General features: G+C 34.7%; 2 protein-coding genes across 2 annotated transcripts; one reads left to right on the top strand and one right to left on the bottom strand.

The window, feature by feature from the left end:
* Positions 1-7,582: 7,582 nt before the first annotated feature.
* On the bottom strand, positions 7,583-11,867 carry LOC130948475 (chaperonin CPN60-2, mitochondrial). Its single transcript, XM_057877218.1, has 18 exons — positions 11,642-11,867; positions 11,470-11,494; positions 11,244-11,375; positions 10,903-11,062; positions 10,532-10,707; positions 10,334-10,429; positions 10,089-10,193; positions 9,909-9,995; positions 9,732-9,821; positions 9,560-9,640; positions 9,403-9,471; positions 9,171-9,248; positions 8,976-9,071; positions 8,769-8,868; positions 8,577-8,680; positions 8,253-8,358; positions 8,068-8,146; positions 7,583-7,971 (listed from the first exon to the last, which is right to left on the bottom strand). The coding sequence occupies exons 1-18, from the start codon at positions 11,677-11,679 to the stop codon at positions 7,851-7,853; spliced, it is 1,743 nt and encodes a 580-aa protein (XP_057733201.1). The 5' UTR covers positions 11,680-11,867; the 3' UTR covers positions 7,583-7,850.
* Positions 11,868-12,168: 301 nt separating this feature from the next.
* On the top strand, positions 12,169-17,029 carry LOC130948476 (chaperonin CPN60-2, mitochondrial-like). Its single transcript, XM_057877219.1, has 18 exons — positions 12,169-12,444; positions 12,640-12,664; positions 12,761-12,892; positions 13,468-13,627; positions 13,810-13,985; positions 14,088-14,183; positions 14,314-14,418; positions 14,501-14,587; positions 14,685-14,774; positions 14,872-14,952; positions 15,048-15,116; positions 15,277-15,354; positions 15,468-15,563; positions 15,666-15,765; positions 15,850-15,953; positions 16,177-16,282; positions 16,385-16,463; positions 16,561-17,029. Exons 1-18 carry the CDS (start codon positions 12,407-12,409, stop codon positions 16,679-16,681), a joined length of 1,743 nt encoding a protein of 580 aa, XP_057733202.1. The 5' UTR covers positions 12,169-12,406; the 3' UTR covers positions 16,682-17,029.
* Positions 17,030-25,039: the final 8,010 nt, after the last annotated feature.

Here is a 25,039-nt window from a genome sequence, read left to right as displayed (position 1 = left end):
TCATAGTAAAATGAGAGAGAAGTAGAATTAAAAGTATTGCAACACAAGGAACTAACAACAATTATCAAAGAACAACAATGAAAATCAAATTCTCAAGGTATTGATAAAATCCAAAACTACAAAGTTGAATTCTAGATCTATGAGAATTGAGCAATTACAACCACTACTTGAAATTGGAGAAGAAGATCTATGACATGAACAAAATGAAGTGAGAATTGCAATGGATCTCACCAAGGAGTGATTGAAAATTCAGAAATTGGATGAAGATTAACCCCAGTGAAAGCTTGGAATCTCTCTCTTCTTCTCCAAGAGTGTAACTAACTATCCCTCAAAAATATCTAAAATCTAGAAAATGAACTAAAAGTCCTTAACCCTTGCTCCTTTGGTCTTCTTAAGCTTTTCCCGCCAAGGCATTTCCCCAAAAATGGGATTCCCAACTGCCTCCACGCCTAAGTCACGTGGCTTCTTAAAAAATCATATTCGAACATCGGCGCGCACGCGCAAGGTACGCGCGCGCACCACCGAGGCATCTTGTAATGTGCGCGGAGGCGTGATGCACGCGTGCGCGCCCATGAAGATCATGGCTTAGCCGCTACGTAAGCCGGCTCGTGGCTTGGCTCTTGGCTTCGACTTCTAATTGCTCTATCCACGCGGACGCGTCAAGTGCGCGCACGCGCCCATGCTGAGATTTCCAAGGCTCAATTCTCATGCTCCCTTCCTTTGCACCCATCCTCCTTCTCTCTTCCGGTCCATCCCTGCCCTATATTCTGAAACCACTTAACACACAGGTCACGGTATCGAATGGCGTCAAGAGAAGATTAGAAATGTATCTATTTTAGTGCAAAATAAGCATGTTTTCATCCATGGGGCAAAATTAGGAAAGGAACACAAAATCTTGTATTTTCATATAGAAAGTGTGTGGAATCATTGATAAAACCCCTGAAATCGGCACAAGATAAACTCTCAAAATGGGGTTTATCAGAGGAACAAAATTTATAATAAATAATGTACTATTATCTACCAAGTCTCTGAGGAACTTGTTGAGTTTCAAAGATATTCGCCGAAATGGATATCATATTGAAACAATGAATGAGAAAAATCATGAATATTTATGTATCACAACTCATGATTTAAATAAAAAGGTTATATTAAAAAAGTTACCCTCACTTTCATATGGGTTGTATTATATCAAAATTAGTGCAATTGAATCATATGCCACTGTAAACTAGAAGTTTACTAGCCCAAATGAATTAATAACTTGGCATGATAGATTGGGTCATCTGGGAACAACCATGATGAGGAGAATTATTGAAAACTCTCATGGACATTCACTAAAGAACTAGAAGATTCTTAAATCTAGTAAATTTTGTTGTACTGCATGTTCTCAGGAAAAGTTAATTTTAAGGCCATCACCAGTAAAGATTGGATTTGAGTCCCCTAAATTCCTAGAAAGGATTCAAGGTGATATATGTGGACTTATTCATCCACCATGTGGATCTTTTATGTATTTTATGGTGCTAATAGACGCATCTTCGAGATGGTCACGTGTGTGCTTATTATCTTATCGCAACCTGGCGTTTGCGAGATTACTGGCTCAAATTATTCGATTAAAAGCACAATTTCCAGAAAATCCAATTAAAGCAATTCGTCTTAATAATGCTGGTGAATTTACTTCCCAAGCTTTTGATGCTTATTGTATGGCTAATGGAATAAGTGTTGAACATCCATTAGCTTATGTTCAGACACAAAATAGGTTAGTAGAATCACTTATTAAACGCCTCCAATTAATTGCTAGACCCTTACTTATGAGAACAAATCTCCCAACTTCGGTTTGGGGGCATGCTATTTTACATGCCGCAACACTTATTCGTTTGAGGCCAACGAGTTACCATCAGTTCTCTCCTATGCAATTAGCTTTTGGCCAGCAGCCAAATATTTCCCATTTAAGAATATTCGGGTGTGTGATATATGTTCCCATTGCACCACCTAATCGCACCAAAATGAGACCCCAAAGGAAATTGGGGATATATGTTGGATATGATTCTCCCTCTATAATGAGGTATCTTGAGATACAAACTGGAGATGTATTTAAAGCCCGGTTTGCAGATTGTCATTTTGATGAATCAAAATTTCCAACATTAGGGGGAGAGAATAAGTTTCCTGAAAAAGAACTTAATTGGAATGCATCATCCATGATGTATTTAGATCCTCGATCAGTGCAATATGAACTAGAAGTTCAAAAGATTATATATTTGCAAAGAATAGTAAATGAATTACCTGATGCATTTTCCGATACAAATAGAATAACCAAATCTTATATACCAGCGGAAAATGTCCCAATTTGAATTGATGTCTCAGTAGGACAAGTAGCCACTGAAGCAAATTCACGCTAGAAGCGTGGCAGGCCTGTCAGTTCCAAAGACAAAAATCCTCAAAAGCGAAAAGAAGTGAATACTATTCCTGTTGAAAAAGACATAGTAAAGACAGCTGCAGTTCTCCAAAATTCTGATATAGTTTTAACGCCAGAAGACGTTCAAGTACCTGAAAATTGTGAAAATGATGATATCTCAATAAATTATGTCTTTATAGGAGACAAATGGGACCGAAATAAGACAATTGTCAATGAAATATTTGCATATAATGTGGCATTAAAAATCATGCATGAAAGTAAGGATCTTGAGCCAAGATTAGTCGAAGAATGTCGACAAAGGAATGATTGGCCCAAATGGAAAGAAGCCATGAATGCTGAGTTAGACTCACTTGCAAAACGTGAAGTCTTTGGACCTGTAGTCCGTACACCAGAAGATGTAAAACCCGTTGGATACAGATGGGTATTTGTGAGAAAACAAAATGAGAAAAATGAAGTTGTGCGCTACAAAGCCCGACTTGTGGAACAAGGTTTTTCACAAAGGCCCGGTATAGATTATGAAGAAATGTATTCCCCTGTAGTGGATGCGATAACATTGCGTTATTTGGTCAGTTTATCTGCATACATAAACTGCATATGCATTTAATGGATGTGGTAACAGCCTATTTATACGGCTCATTAGATCGGAATATCTATATGAAAGTCCCTAAAGGACTAAAGATATCTAAACCATCCAATGAAAATTCGCCGAGGTTATACTCAGTTAAATTGCAAAGATCTTTATATGGTCTAAAGCAATCTGGACGAATATGGTATAATCATCTTACTGAGTATCTGGCAAAAATGGATTCAAGAATGATGATATCTGTCCATGTGTTTTCATAAAGAAATCTGCATCTGGATTCATTATAATTGCTGTGTACGTTGATGATTTAAATATCATTGGAACTCCTGAAGAGATTCCAACAATTATAAAAACTCTAAAAGAAGAGTTTGAGATGAAAGATCTTAGAAGAACTAATTTTGTCTCGACCTGCAGATCGAGCATATAAAAAATGGGATCTTTATTCATCAAACAACATACACAGAGAAGATCTTGAAAAGATTTTATATGGATAAGTCACATCCCTTGAGTACTCCAATGATCGTAAGATCTTTGGATGTGGAAAAGGATCAATTCCGTCCTAAAGAAGAGAATGAAGATATCCTTGATCCTGAAGTACCATATTTTAGTGCCATTGGAGCATTGATGTATCTTACTAATAATACGTGACCTGACATATCATTCGCGGTGAATTTACTAGCAAGGTATAGTTCCTCTCCAACCAGAAGACATTGGAATGGAATCAAGCAAATCTTTCGATATCTTTATGGGATGGTTGATATGGGATTGTTTTATCCCTATAGATCCAAGTTACAATTAGTTGGCTATGCAGATGCTGGATACTTGTCTGATCCACATAAAGGGAGATCTCAAATAGGATACTTGTTCACATATGGTGGTACAACTATATCATGGAGGTCCACGAAACAGACGATTGCAGCAACATCCTCTAATCATGCTGAAATACTAGCAATACATGAAGTTAGTCGCAAGTGTTTTTGGCTGAGGAGTGTGATCCAATATATTCTGTCATCATGTGGATTGATTGATCAGAAGATAGCTCCAACTGTCCTGTTTGAAGATAATACAGCATGTATTGCTCAACTTAAAGGCGAATACATCAAAGGTGATAGAATAAAGTATATTTCTCCCAAATTCTTCTTCACTCATGATCTTCAAAATCAAGGGACAATTGATGTCCAACAGATCCGCTCAAGTGATAATCTGGCAGATTTATTCACAAAGTTACTCCCAAAATCCTCCTTTGAAAGATTGGTACATGAGATTGGGATGTGCTGATTTCGAGACATTAAATGATGTCGGCAAGAGGGTGAGACTGTACTCTTTTTTCCTTGGTCAGATTTTTTTCCATTGGATTTTCTTGACAAGGTTTTTAATGAGGCAGTCTCCATCACTAAAAGATATTGTACTCTTTTTTCTTCACTAAGATTTTTTTCCACTGGATTTTTCTTTAGTAAGGTTTTAACGAGACAATAATTCTAAATGGTCATCAAATGGGGAGTGTTGTGATAAGATCTTATGTGGATGCCCATTTCCAATGTAGCTTGGTTTATCAAGGATGACTCCATTTATTGTAGTTTGAAAAATGTCATCATATGCACCTATAAATAGAGGCTCAAGCATCTGAATAAAAACACATAGCAACAATAAACATTCTCTTCTTTCTTTCAACACTATTAATATCTCTCTCTTTGACTCTTTATATTTTTTATTTTATATTTATTACATTTTCCTTATTTATTTATTTAGTTATTTCACAACAATATGTTTAATTTAATAAGTAATTAAATATGCAGATATTTTGATTATTTTTAATTAGATGGTTATTTCTTTTAATTCGATTTATTCATGTACAGTTAATAATAATTGAATGATCAATTTATTAAGTGTGCAAATAATTATTTTAATATTAAAATTTATGAAATAATTTAAAATAAAATATTTTTTACTTTATTAAATCAATTTTAGAATCTATTATCCACGTTATTTATAAAAATTATTATCAAGCTAGTAAAATTTAAAAATATAGAAAACACAATTGTGAGCTTGTTGGTGGACTTGTTATAAGTGAGTTGGATGGTAGGATACAGCTTTTTAACTTTGGTGTTGGGCTTCCAATGATATTTTCAATTAATATGGAGACTTGATGTAATTTTTTTATATTAAGAACACAAATTTGACTTTTAGTTTTGTGATTTTTATTAATTTTAATATGTAAATTTAATTTATTTTTTTATATTTTAAATTTTTTTAGACATATAAATTTTACAGATTTTTTATTTCAATAAATAAATTAATCAAAATAAATAATTTTAAAAATATTTATCGAAATAAATATTTCTCTTTTATCTCGTTTACACTATAAACGAGATAATTTTGCATGTATCTTATTTATAGTGTAAACGAGATAAGAGAAGTGGATGCAAAACATGTATATTAATGTAAACAACATGTATTTTTTTTAAAAAATTTAAAAATAATAAAAAGTATTAATATTATCAATAACCCAAACTTTTAACATACAATTAGTACATAAAAAGATTAATAGAAGAGATTAAAATGGATATATTTGATCAATTAGTACTCAAAAAGGTTGATAAGATAGTAGGAAGATAATTGAAAAAATACATGCAAAATTATCAAACTTTTATTATTTTAATTTTTTTTTTAAAAAATACATGTTGTAAATGAGATATCTCATTTATAGAACAAGATACATACAAAATTACGATAAACGAGATAAGAGAAAAATATTTATTTCAGTAAATATTTTTAAAATTTTTTATTTCGGTAATTATTATAATTAATTTATTTATTAAAATAAAAAATCCTAAATCTCACTCTCAACTTTATATTTTAGTATTCAAAAAATTTTTTAGATATATAAATTTTTAATTTGTAATTTAGTATTAATTTTTTTTATAAGAGTTCGATTTTTTATTTAAAATTAAAAAAATAAAATAAAATATGTATAAAAAAAACTACACTAATTAATTATTACGATAAATTACACATAATTTTTTTTATTTCTAAAAAAATTAGTAGTAGGATGTTGTGAAATACATATATAGAAAATCGAATATAATTAAATTCTTTACTTTATAAAATAAGTCTCCCTTGATCTAAATGTCATTAACCATGATGTTTACAGTTAAATGCAACTTCAAATTTTGCTGCAAATTCATCTGAACAAACAATAAATTTAACTCAAATTAGTGTTTCAAACTTATTTAAAATATCCAAATTAATCCAATACACAATTATAAAACACTAATTCTCAAATTTTTATCTTCGTTTATTTGTTCCTCCCCTGTTCTGTGGTGTCTAGCTATCTGAAAGGGCTTTCTTCCTCTATGTTCCAATCGAGAGCAGAAGGGGGAGGACCCACCTTTGGCACCGGTGTTCCTTTCTTGGCGTCATTGGACGGGTTGTACGTGAAAAAGTGGAAGAAGGGGATCCCTGGACTTAGGAAGGAGTTCCATCGGAGAAGCCTCTCGTAGATGAAGCGGCCTTAGATGATGCCCATGCTGAACTTCGTCCAGATAAAGGAAGATCCATCGGAGATTGAAGGAGAGAGCGGGGCTGCAGCGGCGGAGGTGAGGAAGGGCGAGAGCAATGTACAGTGGGCGCTGGGGAGCGCAAGGGTGGATCGTGTGCACGTGGTGGTGTCAGAGGAGCGGGGTTGGTTGTTTGTGAGGATCTACGATGCCTTCAACGGCTCCGACGCGCCGGAGTACTTGATGTGTCATCTCTACCATTGCTGTTCACAATGAGCTTTAGGGGTCGTTTTGGAAAGTCGAATTTCTTGCCTTAAATTTTGTTCTTGATTCTGTACACAAGAGTGTCGCCTTTAATAGTGATAATACAACTTCTTCACAAGTCAGCAACCGTTTCAATGCTGTTGAAGTTAGCTCTTTGCTGAAAATTTCTACGTGCAACCCTTCTTCTGAAGTCTGAACAAGGTTGGTTTGAACTATATAGATCCTGCTCCCCAAAGAACCATGGAAAAGTGAATGCTCCATTTATGCTTGAAATTCTTGAAAGAGACCAAAAAAGAGCAAGTTTGATGGCGTTGAGATAGCGCTTTGGCAAGAACCAAGTTCAATTCAGATGATGAAGATGAAGAGAAAGACAACATAGAACAAGGAAAGAACAAATGAGGAAAATGAAGATTTAAGAGTTAGAATTTTATAATTGTGTATGGGCTAATTTGGATATTTTAAACAAACTTTGAATACTAATTTGAGTTAAATTCATTGTTTATCCATGTGGCACTTAACTATACACATAAGCAACGTTAAAATGGCTAATGATATTTGAACTAACGGGTGAGGAGTACATTTGGTCATTTTATAAAGTAAGGACTTAATTGAAACGAATTGGGAATTTCGAAAACCATTTAGGGCATTACCTTACCTCTATTATACATATAGCATGCTCTGAATTAGCTACCAAACTAACTCCAAGTGTCATCCAGCTCTAACTAACTTCTTACCCTTCTAACTGCTATACTAACTAAATCTGTGATACACATAGCTTACTAACAAGGTCACAGTATAACCCATGAATAGATGAAAGGGAAAAGGGGCTAACCAGTGAAGGCCATCTTTCAATTGATAATTTATCAGGGAAACAATGTTCCGTAAATCAAAATGTAAATGTAAAAATGGTCCCAAAGTTGGTTACCATTTCAAAACAATCATCACAAGTTTTCCTAACTACATCTTCGATCTCTCACTATGAATACATGGGTGCCTTATGATAACAAAATAAGACAAAAAAGCTATAAATTACTGGAGCACCAGGACCATTCTTGTTCTCCAAAAGGAACCCAAATTAACAGGGAAATAGCAATTACTAATAACCCATGCCACCCATTCCCCCCATTCCACCCATGCCACCAGCCATTGGAGTAGCCTCATCTTCCTTTGGGAGTTCAGCAATAACAGCCTCAGTCGTTGTCATCAAAGAGGATACACTGCATAAAATTGTGATGAGCATGTGTATATAAAATAAACATATACACTATATCAAATAGATTTATATCCTAGGCGATTTTCTTAATATGCTTTACCTGGCTGCATCAACCAAGGCGGTTCTGATCACCTTCAATGGATCAATAATTCCGGATTTAACCATATCAACATATTCACCTGATCATGAGGTGAGGAAAAAAATGGTGGAACAAGTTAATGATCACGGAGGGGCTTATCTTTCAACCCGTAAGCAGCACTTATAAAGAAAGCAATCAACACTGACCTTTTGCTGCATCGTATCCAAGATCAGGATTGTCCTGTTCCAATAGTTTTCCAACAACGACAGCACCCTCAACTCCAGCATTTGATGCAATTGTGTGGACAGGTGTCTGGATAGTTTGTCAAAACCGTTAGCATAAAGTGATCAAATAAGTGTGAAATTCATGTTTTTTTTTTGTTTGGATTAAAAAAAGCAAAATTCATGTTAGAGCAAATTCATGTTAAATTCATCTCTTGTTTAGGGCAGCGAGTGGCGTTCAAATTGCTGTGGATGAAGAATGATACAAACCAAAAAATAAGTGCAAAAGCTGGGAAAAATAATTCAAACCTTCAAGGCATTTTGGATAATTTGTACGCCTATCTTTTGATCAAAGTTGGCAGTTGGAAGCTTATCTAATTCGTTTGATGCATAAAGAAGAGCAACACCGCCACCTGTGGGAACATAACGTATTGTAATGTAGGTCTAATTTAGGTTGTAAAATTGAGCAAATCAGCAAGCGCTATTGTGCTAATAACTTACCGGGTACTATGCCCTCCTCTACAGCAGCCTTGGTTGCATTCAAGGCATCTGTCACTCTGTCCTTCTTCTCACCAACTTCAGCTTCACTGGCTCCTCCAATCTGTAAATTGCAAGTTTGTTATATTGATCTTATCATTATAGAAACTTAACAAGTTCACCAATATAATGAAATCACTCAGAAACAAGATCAACAAAAAATAAACTTACCTTAAGCACTGCAACACCCCCAGAAAGTTTGGCCAGGCGTTCCTGCAACTTTTCCTTGTCATAATCTGAAGTGCTATTTTCAATTGCTGACCTAATCTGCAAGTCGAAGCTCATTACACAAAACAAGTCAGAAAAAGATAAGCTAGTATTAACAAAGAAAGGTAAAGCCAAATTTATGAGGAAATTCACTCAGACCTGATCACATCTTTCCTCAATTGCTTTCTTGTCACCAGCGCCATCAAGAATGACAGTGTCATCTTTAGAAATTGTTACCTAAAACATTAAGAACCTTAGTTGTTAACATCAACTAAAATTGACCCAAGGAAAATTTATTGAGTAAACACTAGTTTTAGAATGTGTTTAAATTCACCGCCAAAAAACTATCATGTATATTAAATTTATATCACAAGTACAGCTAAAATGTTACCTTTTTACAGGTGCCAAGCATCTCCAAATCCACTTTTTCAAGATTCAAACCTAGCTCTTCAGTGATAAGCTAAATGATAGAGAAATGTATCATTCAGATGTTTGTAACATAAGATTTTTAGTCTATGTTAATAATATTAGCAACACAATCCACTTACATCACCTCCCGTAAGAACAGCAAGATCCTGAAGACCAGATTTCCTATTTTCACCAAAACCAGGGGCTTTGATGGCACATACCTGAGGCAATCCAACAAACCCACATTAGCAAAAACAGGGATCCAATAATTGAGGTAAACAACAAAAATTTAATTTATAGAATGAAACAAACCTTGATCCCAGCACGAAGTTTATTTAGAATAAGAGTTGCAAGGGCATCACTTTCCACATCTTCGGCAACAATCAACAAAGGTCTTTGTCTCTGATGACAGAAATGTCAATTGTATGAACATTTTAAAAGCCAATCCGAAAATAAATACAATTAAAAAAAGCTAATGATATTGCACACCTTTAAAGCCAACTCTAATACTTTGACTATAGCATTTATACTTGAGATTTTCTTCTCATGGATTAGAATGAGTGGATCCTCAAGTTCCTGTAGCCACAATAACACTACATTGTTACAAATAACATTAAAAAAGGGCATATTTTAGTAGCTATAAAGTAAAGAGGTAGAGAGGGAACATACACATTTCTGGTTCTTCTGGTTAGTTATGAAATATGGAGAAATGTAGCCCCTATCAAGCTTCATTCCTTCAACAACTTCTAACTCGTTATACAGTGTCTTACCATCCTAGAACAATTTAAATTTAGAGCTGATCAGATGCAGAAAATTATGGACACTAAAAATTTGGAGGCTCCCCTGGTGATTCGTGAAGAAACTAAAATCCAAGCAAAAAAAAAAATTTACAAGTTGGAAATAAAACAACTTACTGAGATAGTGATTACACCCTCTTTGCCAACTTTCTCCATAGCCTTTGCAATTAACTCACCAATTTCTCTTTCCCCATTAGCTGATATTGTCCCAACCTATCATCCCAAATGTAGAAATAGGTTCAATTTAATGTCAAAATCTTCTTGCAGCTGAGATAATATCCCATCATAAGCTCTAACAAAACCTGAAACACAAACCTGAGCTATTTCTTCAGAAGTACTAATCATCCTTGCTCTGCTTTTCAGGTTTGTCACCACAGCATCAACAGCCATATTTATACCTCGCCTCAGGTCCATTGCATTCATTCCAGCAGCAACTGACTTACACCCTTCCGTGAAAATTGCTCGAGTAAGAACTGTCGCACATGTAGTACCTGCAAAAATTCACTACATCATTATTAGGTTCTGTAACAATATTAAGATAATAACTGAACAACATCAGCATAGCAATTGTAACAGTATTTGGCGGTCAAACATAGAGAAACCAATTTCCAACCACCAGAGAACCACAAAATCACATATTTCTTAAAAACAAAAGAGTAGCCAATAGTGAAGAATTAACAACTTACCATCACCAGCGACATCATTGGTTGCATTTGCAACCTGCTTTACAAGACTAGCACCTACATTTTTTACTTTATCCTTGAATTCAATGCTCTTGGCTACAGTGACACCATCTTTTGTCACTTTAGGGGCACCAAAACTTTGCTCAATCACCACATTACGCCCCTAATAACAGAAGATACTTTGCATCAACAATCAAGACTGATGAACCAATAAATCTGTTGGACTCAAATTGATATCTTCAATTCATGCTTCATTGTGGTAACCATAGATTCATATGAAAAGTTTCACTTGCTCTACCAACCTATATCAATCACAGTTTGATAGAACATAAGTTATGTATTACCTTAGGACCCATTGTAACTTTCACAGCATCAGCAAGCTCTTCAACACCCTTAAGCATCGCAGCCCGAGCCTCCACGCCAAATCGAATATCCTTGGCCGCATAATTCCTGCTCCAACTCAACCTGCTTCCAATCTGTATCACACAACATTAAACAATAACAATTATCAGAGGAAAAAAGGGATCATTTTTAGTCCATACATTTTCTCCATTAACGAAGATAATTCACCTGTTGACTGCTGTTCCTGGCAATCCTGCAACAAATAAAAATAACAAAAATTCAGTGACAATGAATCAAAAGCAGTGAAACATTGCATCAAAATACGACACGATACTCATACTCAAAATATGAAAAAAGAAATGAGAATATGCACGAGGAGACACTGCCATGGGTGATGTACCTGGCTTTAGAGGCTAGGGAAGTGGCAAAGCGATACATGGCGGCTGCTGATTGAATTGAGTAAAGAAATTGCAGAGACTAGTGGTGAAGATGAAGATTGAAGCACGGTTGCTTTTGAAGTGGTGCGAGAAGGCTCTAGAAGAAGTAGCTACCACTACTAGGGTTTATGGGTTTATGTCTTGTTATTTTATGAGAACTTTTTTTTTTCCTTCATTTTCATTTTCTTCAATATTTAGTTTTATTTATTTATTTATTTATGTCCTGTGTTTAAAGATAAGCTACTACCTTCCTTGTTTTGCGGCTATTTCGGATTTAGTCCCTGCATTTATAAGTTTTGTCACTTTAACCCCTTTAATTTGGATAACTGAGACTGCTATGATAAAACTCTGAAACAACAATCGTCAAGAAGACATCATCACATCAACAACATGGAATTCAGATTAAAAAAAAAAATCACTTGAGACTTGATAGTTGAGAACATGCAATTTGCTTCACATGTCTAGGAAAAGGAAAAGGAAAAGGAAAAGTAAAAAAGAAATCTCTTAATTAAAACAAATGATTATAATTTATAAATAGAATAGATAATAAATAAATAAATAATTAAAAAAAAAACACAAAACCCTAAACCCTGCAGGTAGCTGCTGCTTCTAGAGGCTTCTGTTACCGTCTCAAAAGGAAGTGTGCTCCATTGTTCATCTCAACCATTAATCCCTTCAATTTCTCGGTGCTTTTCTCAGTTCCACTTTGCTAAATTCAATCCACCACCATGTACCGCTTTGCCGCTTCTCTTGCCTCAAAAGCTAAGTAAGACACCAATGACAGTCTCTCCTTTTTCAACTCACAAAGCTTTTGAATCTTGCTAGTTGCTACATTTATGTGTTTTCTATATTCATTTCTTGAGTATTGTTCACAGATAGATCCTGCAATGTTAATTACTGTGTACATGTATTTTGATTTGATGTAATGTCTCACTGTTTTTGAATGATTATTCTGTTGCAGGATTGCTAGGAGCAGCAGTCAACAGGTGATTTTCTTTACTTTAATGGAATTTCAATTTTTTTTTTCGTGTTTTTTTTTTTTTTTTTTGCTGATTGGTGTTGTGTACCGTTGTGCGATACAGATTGGAAGTAGGTTGAACTGGAACAGGAACTATGCGGCAAAGGACATTAGATTCGGCGTGGAAGCTCGCGCTGTGATGCTTAAGGGTGTTGAAGAGCTTGCCGACGCTGTCAAAGTTACAATGGGTCCTAAGGTAATTTATAAGCGGATTATTTGTTTGATTGTTTCAATGGGATTAGTATAGATTGGTAGAATCAGTGGAAGGGGTTTGGAATGAAACTTAAACATGTATAAATGAATGCTGATCCGGGACTTTTTATTCAATCAATATTTGTTCTCTTGCAAAGGAACTGCTTTTTGAAGTAGGAATGGAAGATATCAATTGTCGTCTCTTCATTTTATATGATTACAAGCTATGATTCATGGTCATGGATACTTCAACGTTGCTATATGTACCTATACTAATATTTGTATTTTGCTCTGGATTCTTATTTGTTTTTATTAAATATTCCTACAATGGAAGTTCATTAGTTGAAGTATTTAAGATAAATTTGTCTAGACTACTTATTTTCTTTAATTGTATCTTTATTTCATTTTTATATTTTTATGAATATGCCGTTAAAGTTTATCTTTTCGTACGTAGTTATAGCATTTTTATTTAATGTATATTTCTGTTCTGTTTCTTAAATTTATTCAAATTGTCGTATTTGTATTTATTGTTTTCAATATTCATATTGATTGTTGATATGAAGTATCTTCTGATGTTAGGGGCGTAATGTGGTGATTGAGCAAAGTTTTGGTGCCCCAAAAGTAACAAAAGATGGAGTAACCGTTGCAAAGAGCATTGAATTCAAGGATAAGGTCAAGAATATTGGTGCTAGTCTTGTGAAACAGGTTGCAAATGCAACTAATGATGTTGCTGGTGATGGTAAGTGAAGTCTTCATTCATGGTTATGCATGGATTTTTGACAGTTGGTAACTGGTTTGTCTTTTATTCCTAGGACATGGCACATTTTCAAGATACTGTTACATTTCTTATGCTGATGTTGTGCAGTTATTTTGGTAATGTTGCTATTGTAACATAATAACAAGGGCTATTCCTTTTGGCAGGAACCACATGTGCTACTGTTCTTACTCGAGCCATTTTTACGGAAGGGTGCAAGTCAGTTGCAGCTGGAATGAATGCAATGGACCTGAGGCGAGGTATAAATATGGCTGTTGATGCTGTGGTGACAAATCTGAAAAGCAGAGCAAGGATGATTAGTACTTCTGAAGAAATAGCCCAGGTTTGTGTTTGAGGTTTCGTTAGAACTTATGATGGGGATATTGTTGCAGCAGCAGCAAATATTTTGAGACTGAACTTTCCATTTTAAAATTTATGATGATAGGTTGGGACAATATCAGCAAATGGGGAGAGAGAAATTGGTGAGCTAATTGCAAAAGCTATGGAGAAAGTTGGCAAAGAGGGTGTAATCACAATATCAGTAAGTTTTTATACTTGCAACTTGGGTACTGTATTTTTTCTTTGGTTTCTAGTTTCTCTGTGTCTGATGGTTTTGGATATTTATGCCCATGATACTGCATCTGTTCAGCTCTAACTTTAACCTGTTTCAGGACGGCAAGACTTTGTACAATGAGTTAGAAGTTGTTGAAGGAATGAAGCTTGACAGGGGATACATATCTCCATATTTCATAACTAACCAGAAGAACCAGAAATGTGTATGTTCCCTCTCTACCTCTTTACTTTTAAGATTATAGAATGGCCTCTTTTTAACATGTTATATGTAAATTACGACTACAGGAACTTGAGGATCCACTGATTCTAATCCATGAGAAGAAAATCTCGAGTATTAATGCTATAGTCAAAGTACTAGAGTTGGCTTTAAAGGTAAGCAACAACAATTTCCTTTCGGTATTCCTTTTTTTTTTTTTTTTAAGTATCAGCTTTTGTAGTATGTAATTGGTTGACATTTCTTTGTTATCAGAAACAAAGACCTCTGTTGATTGTTGCAGAGGATGTGGAAAGTGATGCCCTTGCAACTCTCATTCTAAACAAGCTTCGTGCTGGAATAAAGGTTTGTTACACTAGCCGAGAGATTTACCTTTTGTGTTCAAGTCAGATTTAGGATCCTTTTATGCTTATCTTGTGTGGTATTTGTTGCATTGGCTCAGGTATGTGCCATCAAAGCCCCTGGTTTTGGTGAAAATAGGAAGTCAGGCCTCCATGATCTTGCTGTTCTTACAGGAGGTGAAGTAAGTGTTCTGTTACTGAGGTTATTACTTATTACTATTAAGTAAAATCCTATGTTAAAAAGCTTATGAATGATACACCTTTTATATCTTTTTAGCTTATCACTGAAGAGCTTGGCATGAATCTTGAAAAAGTGCATTCGGAAATGCTTGGCACTTGCAAAAAGGTAACCTTTCTTTCTTGCTGGATTTGTTATATAATTTAATGGACAATAGAGTTTTGTTAGAGCATGTACACCATAATTCAGAAGCTAGTGTTTAAGCTCAAAATAAAGTCTTTGGCTTAATTTTAATTGATTTTGACAACTAAAGTTCTTAATAATCTAGGTGACAATTTCTAAAGATGATACTGTCATTCTTGATGGAGCTGGTGACAAGAAAGCAATTGAAGAAAGATGTGATCAGGTTTGAGTGGATCTCTTCTTAAATTTGGTGCTACCTTTGATGGTGTTTAAATTACTCACATTGTATTTTTTTTGTTTTCCTGACTTGATTCTTGTGATCTTTTCAACAAGCAGATTAGGTCAGCAATTGAAAATAGCACTTCAGATTATGACAAGGAAAAGTTGCAGGAAAGACTGGCCAAGCTTTCTGGGGGTGTTGCAGTTCTTAAGGTGGGATTATTAAGTTGATCCAGATTCTCAGTGGTCTCTTACCTGGTAACATGTTAAGGTTCCACACTGATAATATTAACATAAGAAACTTGCCTTTCATAGATTGGAGGAGCTAGTGAGGTTGAAGTTGGTGAGAAGAAGGATAGAGTGACAGATGCCTTGAATGCAACCAAGGCCGCTGTAGAGGAGGGCATAGTACCTGGTAAGTTATTAGCACTTGCAGTTGTATACTCAGTTTCACATCCTAAATCAGACCTGACATAACTACATATTATGTTCTGCACAGGTGGTGGTGTTGCTCTTCTTTATGCATCAAGTGAGTTAGATAAGCTTCCAACTGCCAACTTTGATCAAAAGATAGGTGTACAAATTATCCAAAATGCTTTAAAGGTTAGATCAACCCCAACCCCTCCCCCCCCCCCCCCCCCCCCCTTTTCTTCCCCTTTTTCTCTTTTTCTGCTGCACTGTCCTTAAACAAATTGCTCGTCTTTATCGTAACTTACTGTTTCGTTTGAGGCCTCCTCCTCCATTACTTCGGGATGTAGTATGTTTTATCACAAGTTCCACTCTTATTTACTTGCTATACTATTAACTGAATTGAAAAACATTCCAGACTCCTGTGCACACAATTGCGACCAATGCGGGAGTTGAGGGTGCTGTTGTTGTTGGCAAACTTTTGGAACAGAACAACCCTGATCTTGGATATGATGCAGCAAAAGGTTAGTGTTCCTTGCGTTATTTTTAATTGATGTTTACATGTCAAAAGATAAGGCCAAGCAGCATCACTGATTTTCCTATTAACTTCTTATTCTCATGATCAGGTGAATACGTTGATATGGTTAAAGCTGGAATTATTGATCCACTGAAGGTTATTAGAACCGCCTTGGTTGACGCAGCCAGGTAAAAGATGCTAAGAAATCCAACCTGGATATAAATCTGTTTTTGTTTATGTTTAATTGTTTATTATATACTTTTGCTTATCAAAATTTTTGTGCAGTGTATCATCTTTGATGACAACAACTGAGGCTGTTGTTTCTGAACTCCCAAAGGATGACGAGGCTCCTTCAATGGCTGGTGGCATGGGTGGTATGGGTGGTATGGGTGGCATGGATTATTAGTTTGGCTTCCTTTTGATTATTAATACTTGAAAAAGAATGGTGCTTCACTAATTTATAGCCTGTCTTATTTGTTATCACAAAGCATCCGTGTGTATTCATAGTGAGAGATCAAATAGATAGTTAGGAAGGGTTTTTTTTGTTGTTGCAATGATAACAAATAAGATATTTGGGACATTTTTACAGTGTGATCTACAGAACGTTGTTTCCCTGTGAAATTGTCAATTGAAGGAGGTCTCTACTAATTTGACGGTTAAAGTTAACCCCTTTAGCTTTACATGTACTAAATAATTGTTTTTACCATGAATTTAAATAATTTGATATGTCCAAAAGTGACAAATTTTGTAATAATGTTTCTTCTATTCTTTTCGTATTCATCATGTTTTTGCTAATACAAATGTTCTTCCTGAGTAAAATTGATTCTTACAAAATATTTTGTATAGTCAGATTGCTTACATCTCTTCCACTAGTGTATACAATATAGGGATTTTTTTTATAAAATAAAGAAATTAATTACTGATGTATGTTCTTTCAAGATATTTAGAGTTTTTTTTTTTTGGTTAACAAGGTATTTAGATTTTATTATTTATTTTATTGACAATGTCAACACGATACGTACTCATTTTTTGTCACGGTCAATAAGATATATAAAATAATTAAGTGTTAGCGATAAGAATAATGAGTATGTGGATGTTATTTATTATGGGCCGCTCATATTTTTAAGGATGAGTGCATTAAAGAAATTTGAAAATGTAAATCTTCGTTCGCCTATAAATAGAGAAGCAACTAAGGGACAATTGTATACATCAATAAAACAATTCTTTCTTTTTATGTTGCAATATTTCTTTTTCTCTTTTTATATTTATTTATTTTATATTTGTTACCTCTTCTTTATTTATTTATTTAGTTATTTTATTACACGTTATTAGCACGAAACTCTAACGAAATTTTAGGAAGATTTCAGGTAACAAATTTTTATTATGTCGAAGTTCTTTCATCTTGAATATAATGTTTTTGCTATATCTGGAAACAATTATTTATCATGGATATTATATGCTAAAATCCATCTTAATTCAATGGATCTTAGAGATACCATTAAGGCTAAAAATAATACATCCCAAAAGGATAAAGCCAAAGCTATGATTTTCCTTCATCGTCATCTTGACATATGATTGAAAAATGAATATCTCACATTAAAAGATCCTGCAGATCTGTGGAAAGACCTTGGAAAAAGGTACAATCATCAAAAGACGGTAATACTTCCTCAAGCCCGATATGTTAGAGAAAATTTTTTCGACCTTCCATATCTCGAATGTGCTCCTACAGCAGCAGTATCGAGAAAAATAATTTAAAAAATATTTTGAGTTAATTTCTTGCTTTCTTGTTACTAAACGCAACAATGAGTTACTTTTGAGAAATCATGAAGCGCGCCCAGATAGCGCCGCCCCATTTTCTGAAGCAAATGCGGCAAATTATAACCCCAAAAGAAGTAAATGGCAAGATTTTTATAACAAGAAAAATTATGGAAGAAAAAGAAATTATATTCACAAGAAAGGATCTCACCAGAAGTGGGATAAAGAAAGAAACAATGGGCAAAGTATATCAATTGAGGATAAATGCTTCCGTTGTGATGGAAAGGGTCATTGGTCACGTACCTATCATACCCCAAGGCACCTAGTTGATCATTATCAAGCATTCTTGAAAAAGGATGACAAAGTAAAGGTAACAAATTTTGTTTCAAATGATGAAAATTCCACCACTCATAATGATGTATCTACTTTCTTTAAGGATTCTGAAGAAAATATTGGCTATTTGATCAATGATGGAATAGTTTAATATGTGTGTTTGCTAAGTATTCATATGAATAATTTTACTGTGCATGTACTTTTACTTATTTTATTATGATTATTATTTGTTTTTGAAGAAAAATAGCAAGGACATATTCTGAAGATATTTGCCTTGCGAATAGTGCAAGTTCGCACACTATTCTTAAAAGTAATATATATTTTACCCATCTTGTGCCAAAAGAAGAAAACATTAATACTATTATTGGCTCAGGCAATGTGATAGAAGGCTCCGGAAGAGCTATAATTTTGTTTCCTGCAGGAACAAAATTTATAATAAATAATGCACTATTGTCTACCAATTCTCGAAGAAACTTGTTGAGCTTTAAAGATATTCGCCGAAATGGATATCATATTGAGACTATGAATGATGAAAATCATGAGTACTTATGTATCACAACTCATGATTCAAATAAGAAAGTTATATTAGAAAAGTTGCACTCACTTTCATCTGGGTTATATTATACCAAGATTTGTGTAATTGAATCACATACCATTGTAAACTAGAAGTTTACTAGCCCAAATGAATTCATAACTTGGCATGATAGATTGGGTCATCCGGGAACAACCATGATGAGGAGAATTATTGAAAACTCTCATGGACATTCACTAAAGAACCAGAAGATTCTTAAAACTAGTGAATTTTGTTGTGCTGCATGTTCTCATGGAAAGTTAACTTTAAGGCCATCACCAGTAAAGATTGTATTTGAGTCCCCTGAATTCCTAGAAAGGATTCAAGGTGATATATGTGGACCTATTCATCCACCATGTAGATCTTTTAGATATTTTATGGTCCTGATAGATGCATCTTCGAGATGGTCACATGTGTACTTATTATCTTCTAACAACCTGGAGTTTGCGAGATTACTGGCTCAAATTATTCGATTAAAAGCACAATTTCCAGAAAATCCAATCAAAGCAATTCGTCTTGATAATGCTGGTGAATTTACTTCCCAAGCTTTTGATGCTTATTGTACGGCTAATGGAATAAGTGTTGAACATCCAGTAGCTTATGTTCACACACAAAATAGGTTAGCAGAATCACTTATTAAACGCCTCCAATTGATTGCTAGACCTTTGTTTATGAGAACAAATCTCCCAACCTCGGTTTGGGGGCATGCTGTTTTACATGCCGCAGCACTTATTCGTTTGAGGCCAACGAGTTACCATTAGTTCTCTCCTATGCAACTAGCTTTTGGCCAGCAGCCAAAATTTTCTCATTTAAGAATATTTAGGTGTGCGTTATATGTTTCCATTGCACCACCTAATCACACCAAAATGGGACCCCAAAGAAAATTGGGGATATATGTTGGATATGATTCTCCCTCTATAGTGAGGTATCTTGAGATACAAACGGGAGATGTATTTAAAGCCCGGTTTGCATATTGTCATTTTGATGAATCAAAATTCCAACATTAGGGGGAGAGAATAAGCTTCCTAAAAAGGAACTTAATTGGAATGCATCATTGTTGATGCATTTAGATCCTCGATCAGGGCAATGTGAACTAGAAGTTCAAAAGATTATACATTTGCAAAGAATAGCAAATGAATTGCTTGATGCATTTTTCGATACAAAGAAGATAACCAAATCTTATATACCAGCGGAAAATGTCCCAATTCGAATTGATGTCTCAATAGGACAAGTAGCCACTGAAGCAAATTCACGCCAGAAGCGTGGCAGGGTGGAAAATGCCCCAATTCAAATTGATGTCCCAGTAGGACAAATAGCCACTGAAGCAAATACACGCCAGAAGCGTGGCAGGTCTGTCGGTTCCAAAGATAAAAATCCTTGAAAGAGAAAAGAGGTAAATACTATTTCTGTTGAAAAAGACATAGTAGAGACACCTGCAATTGTCCAAAATTCTGATATAATTATAACGCCAAAAGACATTCAGGTACCTGAAAATTGTGAAAATGACGAGATCTCGATAAATTATTTCTTTACAGGAGAGAAATTGGACCGAAATAAGACAATTATCAATGAAATATTTGCATATAATGTGGCATTAAATATCATGCATGAAAGTCAGGATCTTGAGCCAAGATCAGTCGAAGAATGTCGACAAAGGAATGATTGGCTAAAATGGAAAGAAGCCATGAAGGCTAAGTTAGACTCCCTTGCAAAACGTGAAGTCTTTGGACCTGTAGTCCGTACACCAGAAGATGTAAAACCTGTTGGATACCGGTGGGTATTTGTGAGAAAACGAAATGAGAAAAATAAAGTGGTGCGCTATAAAGCTCGACTTGTGGCACAAGGTTTTTCACAAAGGCCCGTTATAGATTATGAAGAAACGTATTCCCGTGTAGTGGATGCGACAACATTGTGTTATTTGGTCAGTTTATCTGCATGTCATAAACTGCATATGCATTTAATGGATGTGGTAATAGCCTATTTGTACGGCTCATTAGATCGGGATATCTATATGAAAGTCCCTAAAGGACTAAAGATATCTAAACCATCCAGTGAATATTCACAAGGGTTATACTCAGTTAAATTGCAAAGATCTTTATATGGTCTAAAGTAATCTGGACGAATGTGGTATAATCGTCTTACTTAGTATTTGGCCAAAAACGGATTCAAGAATGATGATATCTGTCCATGTGTTTTCATAAAGAAAACTGCATCTGGATTCATTATAATTGCTGTGTATGTTGATGATTTAAATATCATTGGGACTCCTGAAGAGATTCCAACAATTATAAAAACTCTGAAAGAAGAGTTTGAGATGAAAGATCTTGGAAGGACTAAATTTTGTCTCGGCCTGCAGATCGAGCATACAAAAAATGGGATCTTTATTCATCAAGCGACATACACAGAGAAGATCTTGAAAATATTTTATATGGATAAGTCACATCCATTAAGTACCCCAATGATCGTAAGGTCTTTGGACGTGGAAAAGGATTAATTCCTTCCTAAAGAAGAAAATAAAGATATCCTTGGTCCTGAAGTACCATATCTTAGTGCCATTGGAGTGCTAATGTATCTTGCTAATAATACGCGACCTGACATATCATTCGCGGTGAATTTACTAGCAAGGTATAGTTCTTCTCCAACCAGAAGACATTGGAGTGGAATCAAACAAATCTTTCGATATCTTCATGGAACGGTTGATATGGGATTGTTTTATCCCTATGGATCCAAGTCACAACTAGTTGGCTATGCAGATGTCGGATACTTGTCTGATCCACATAAAGGGAGATCTCAAACAGGATACCTGTTTACATATGGTGGTACAGCTATATCATGGAGGTCCACGAAACAGACAATAGCAACAATCTCCTTTAATCATGCCGAAATACTAGCGATTCATGAAGCAAGTTGCGAGTATTTTTGGCTCAGGAGTTTGATCCAATATATTCTGTCATCATGTGGATTGATTGATCATAAGATAGCTCCAACTGTCCTGTTTGAAGATAATAAAGCATGCATTGCTCAACTTAAAGGTGGATACATCAAATATCTGTTCAAGTGATGATCTGGCAGATTTATTTATAAAGTCACTCTCAAATTTTTCATTTGAAAAATTAGTACATCATATTGAGATGTGTCGATTTCGAGATGTTAAATGATGTCGACAAGAGGGGGAGACTGTACTCTTTTTTCCTTGGTTAGGTTTTTTTCCATTGGATTTTTCTTGACAAGGTTTTTAATGAGGCAGTTCCCGTCACAAAGGATTTTGTACTCTTTTTCCTTCACTAAAGTTTTTTTCCATTGGGTTTTCTTTAGTAAGGTTTTAACGATGCATAATCCTAAATGGCATCCAAGGAAGAGTGTTGTGATAAGAATGAGTATGTGGATGCCATTTATTATGGGCGGTTCATGTTCTCAAGGATGAATACATTAAAGAAATTTGAAAATGTAAATCTTCCTTCGCCTATAAATAGGGAAGCCAACTGAGGGACAATTGCATACATCAATAAAACAATTCTCTCTCTTTATGTTGCAATACTTCTTTCTCTCTCTTTATATTTCTTTATTTTATATTTGTTACATCTTTTTTATTTATTTATTTAGTTATTTTATTACATTAAGCGTATTATTTTTAATGCTTTACAAGTTATTTTTAGTTAGTGCAAGTATTGATTTTAAAATAAATTATTAACGTAATCTTTTCACATTAATTCTGAGAGCAAACTAATAAGAAAACCAATCTCACAGGTTGAAAGGAAATATAAGGAGAGGATATCGCTAGAAAATCAACAAGAAAAGAAAAACATTTTGCAGCACTTAAATTTAATGTTATACAACATCATAGGCAGCAAAACCAATCAAGCTATACCAATATTTCAATATTATATTCAATACCTAGCTGGTTTATATACATGATATGATGATATGATATTATAAGTAAAGAATTATACCTTGAGATAAACGGTAACAAGATGCAATGTTACGTTTTTTTATGGCGTTTAATCTAATGATATAATCTTTGTTCGATTATGATGATTTATATAGTGTAAAATAATAATTAATTTTTTGTGATACTTAAATATATATTATTTTATTAGTTATTCATCTCAAAATCATAATTTTTCATTTTATCCAGGTATAAAATTTTATTAATATTTAGGTATATACATTTAGTATTTATTCACGGAAATTTTATGTATTTGGATTTTTTTTTTTTTTGAGGTCCAAATAAATATCGATAAAATCAGACTTTATTTGATTGATCATTTTGGAATGTTTATTCCGATTTAAAATGTCTTAAAGAATTAATATAAATAATACTGAAATATAAGATTATCTATAAATTATTTTATATGACAAAATAGATCCAATTAAATATAAGTTAAACTATTTCTAATAATAATAATAATAATTGTTATTATTATTATTATTATTGTTGTGACATTTTGATTGCTATCTATACCTTGCCTTGCATTCATGCTATCTTATTGATTTATACTAGGGGTGGCAAGCGGGGAAGCCCGCCCCGCCCCGCCCCGCCCCGCCAGAAGCCCGCCCTTAGGCGGGCTGGCCCGCCCCGCCCCGCCTAGTGAGGCGGTCCCAGAATCCCAGCCCGCCCCGCCTAACGGCGGGCTGGCGGGCTGTTTTATTTTTAACTATTATAATTTCTAAAAGTATAAATATATTATAATTTTTATATTCACAAACATTAAAGTCTTTGTAATTATAAATATCTAATAAATATAATTATAAACTAAGTTTTCATCCAAAACATAATTATAAATATTGTTCCCAAAGCAAAATAAACATAATCCAAAACATAATTATAAATATTGTCTCTAAAACAAAATAAACATAATCCAAAACACTCAATTTTCATCTTCATTCTCTTGTAAGTTGGGTTGGGAGAAGTTGGGTTTTGGTAAAAAATATTGTAAAAATACCCCCTTACTAAAAAATACTAAGCCCGGCGGGGAAGCCCGCCCCGCCCCGCCAAAGCCCGCCAAACTCCGTGGTTTAAGCGGTGCGGATTAAGCGGGCTTTTGCTATTTGGCGGTCCCAATTTTCCAGCCCAGCCCGCCTTTTTTGGCGGGTTACGCGGGCCGGCCCGGCGGGTTCAGGCCCGTTTGCCACCCCTAATTTATACATATCAACCAAACTTTGGATACTGGGGTTAAATTAGTCCGTAATCCGTGAGAACTTTCAGGGAGAAAAAAAAATATTTTTTTTTTATTTTTGAGATTGTAACACAAGCCCTAATTTATAGAGGAAAACTATTTAGAGTTGTTTAGTTTAGCATTGGAGCATCAGACATGTTTAGTCTTTTTGAAAGCTCTTCACTCTTGTTTTGGTTTTTTTTTTTTTGTTCTTAAAGTAAACGTAATTCTACCCTTTAATCCATATTAATTTAAAACTAAAAATTTTAATTTTTCATTCATTTTTTTCTATTAGATTAAAATTTATTTTTTATCTACTAATTTTATCTTTTATTATTTATATGATAAATTTTATTTTTTATAATATTTTTCTATAATATTCTCTCATACATATTTGTTCATACTCTGACTCAACACTAGAGCTCAGGTCCAAATAAACTAAAAAGATCCAATCCAAAGATTAGTCTTCACTACCCACCGACCTTCTTATAAGAGGTCGGATCGAATACAGACTCCACTCCAAAGAAGTCGGGATCGAAGGATAGCTGGCAGATAACACTTATTCAAATAAGTAACTGCCCTTAAAATCTCTCAACCCACTTCCAGAAGCCATATTTCAACTACCCTAAGATAAAGGGACGGTTATCCTCCTTAAAAGATAGAACTACTCCAACAGTGGTTATTGGTTCACCAATATAAATACACTGACACCCCTCAAGTATCACTAAGTTCCAATACTCTCCAAACCTGCTAAACCCTTTGTTGACTTAGGCATTGGAGTGTCTTTGCAAATACCACCACCCATTCCATCACACATACAAGTCGGAAGGCAGCTCCCAGACGGAAACCAAGTCAGAGACCACCTCCTCTTGACGTTCGGGCCAACCAAACAAGCCCAGTTCATTAATCTCCAGTTACCCATCGTAACATTGGCGTCGTTGCTGGGGAC

This window comes from Arachis stenosperma, chromosome 9 (assembly GCF_014773155.1).
Source record: "Arachis stenosperma cultivar V10309 chromosome 9, arast.V10309.gnm1.PFL2, whole genome shotgun sequence".
Classification (NCBI taxonomy): Eukaryota; Viridiplantae; Streptophyta; class Magnoliopsida; order Fabales; family Fabaceae; genus Arachis; species Arachis stenosperma.
Note: the sequence above shows the minus strand (reverse complement) of the source record. Positions and strands in the feature narration are given on the sequence as shown.

Coding starts and splice junctions, on each gene's coding strand:
- LOC130948475 (XM_057877218.1), bottom strand. CDS start 11,679: ATGTATCGCTTTGCCACTTCCCTAGCCTCTAAAGCCAG. Junction 11,376..11,469: donor CCAGGAACAGCAGTCAACAG/GTGAATTATCTT, acceptor TGTGTGATACAG/ATTGGAAGCAGGTTGAGTTG. Junction 9,249..9,402: donor TGCTTGGCACCTGTAAAAAG/GTAACATTTTAG, acceptor TTAATGTTTTAG/GTAACAATTTCTAAAGATGA.
- LOC130948476 (XM_057877219.1), top strand. CDS start 12,407: ATGTACCGCTTTGCCGCTTCTCTTGCCTCAAAAGCTAA. Junction 14,184..14,313: donor AGGGTGTAATCACAATATCA/GTAAGTTTTTAT, acceptor AACCTGTTTCAG/GACGGCAAGACTTTGTACAA. Junction 16,464..16,560: donor GCCTTGGTTGACGCAGCCAG/GTAAAAGATGCT, acceptor ATTTTTGTGCAG/TGTATCATCTTTGATGACAA.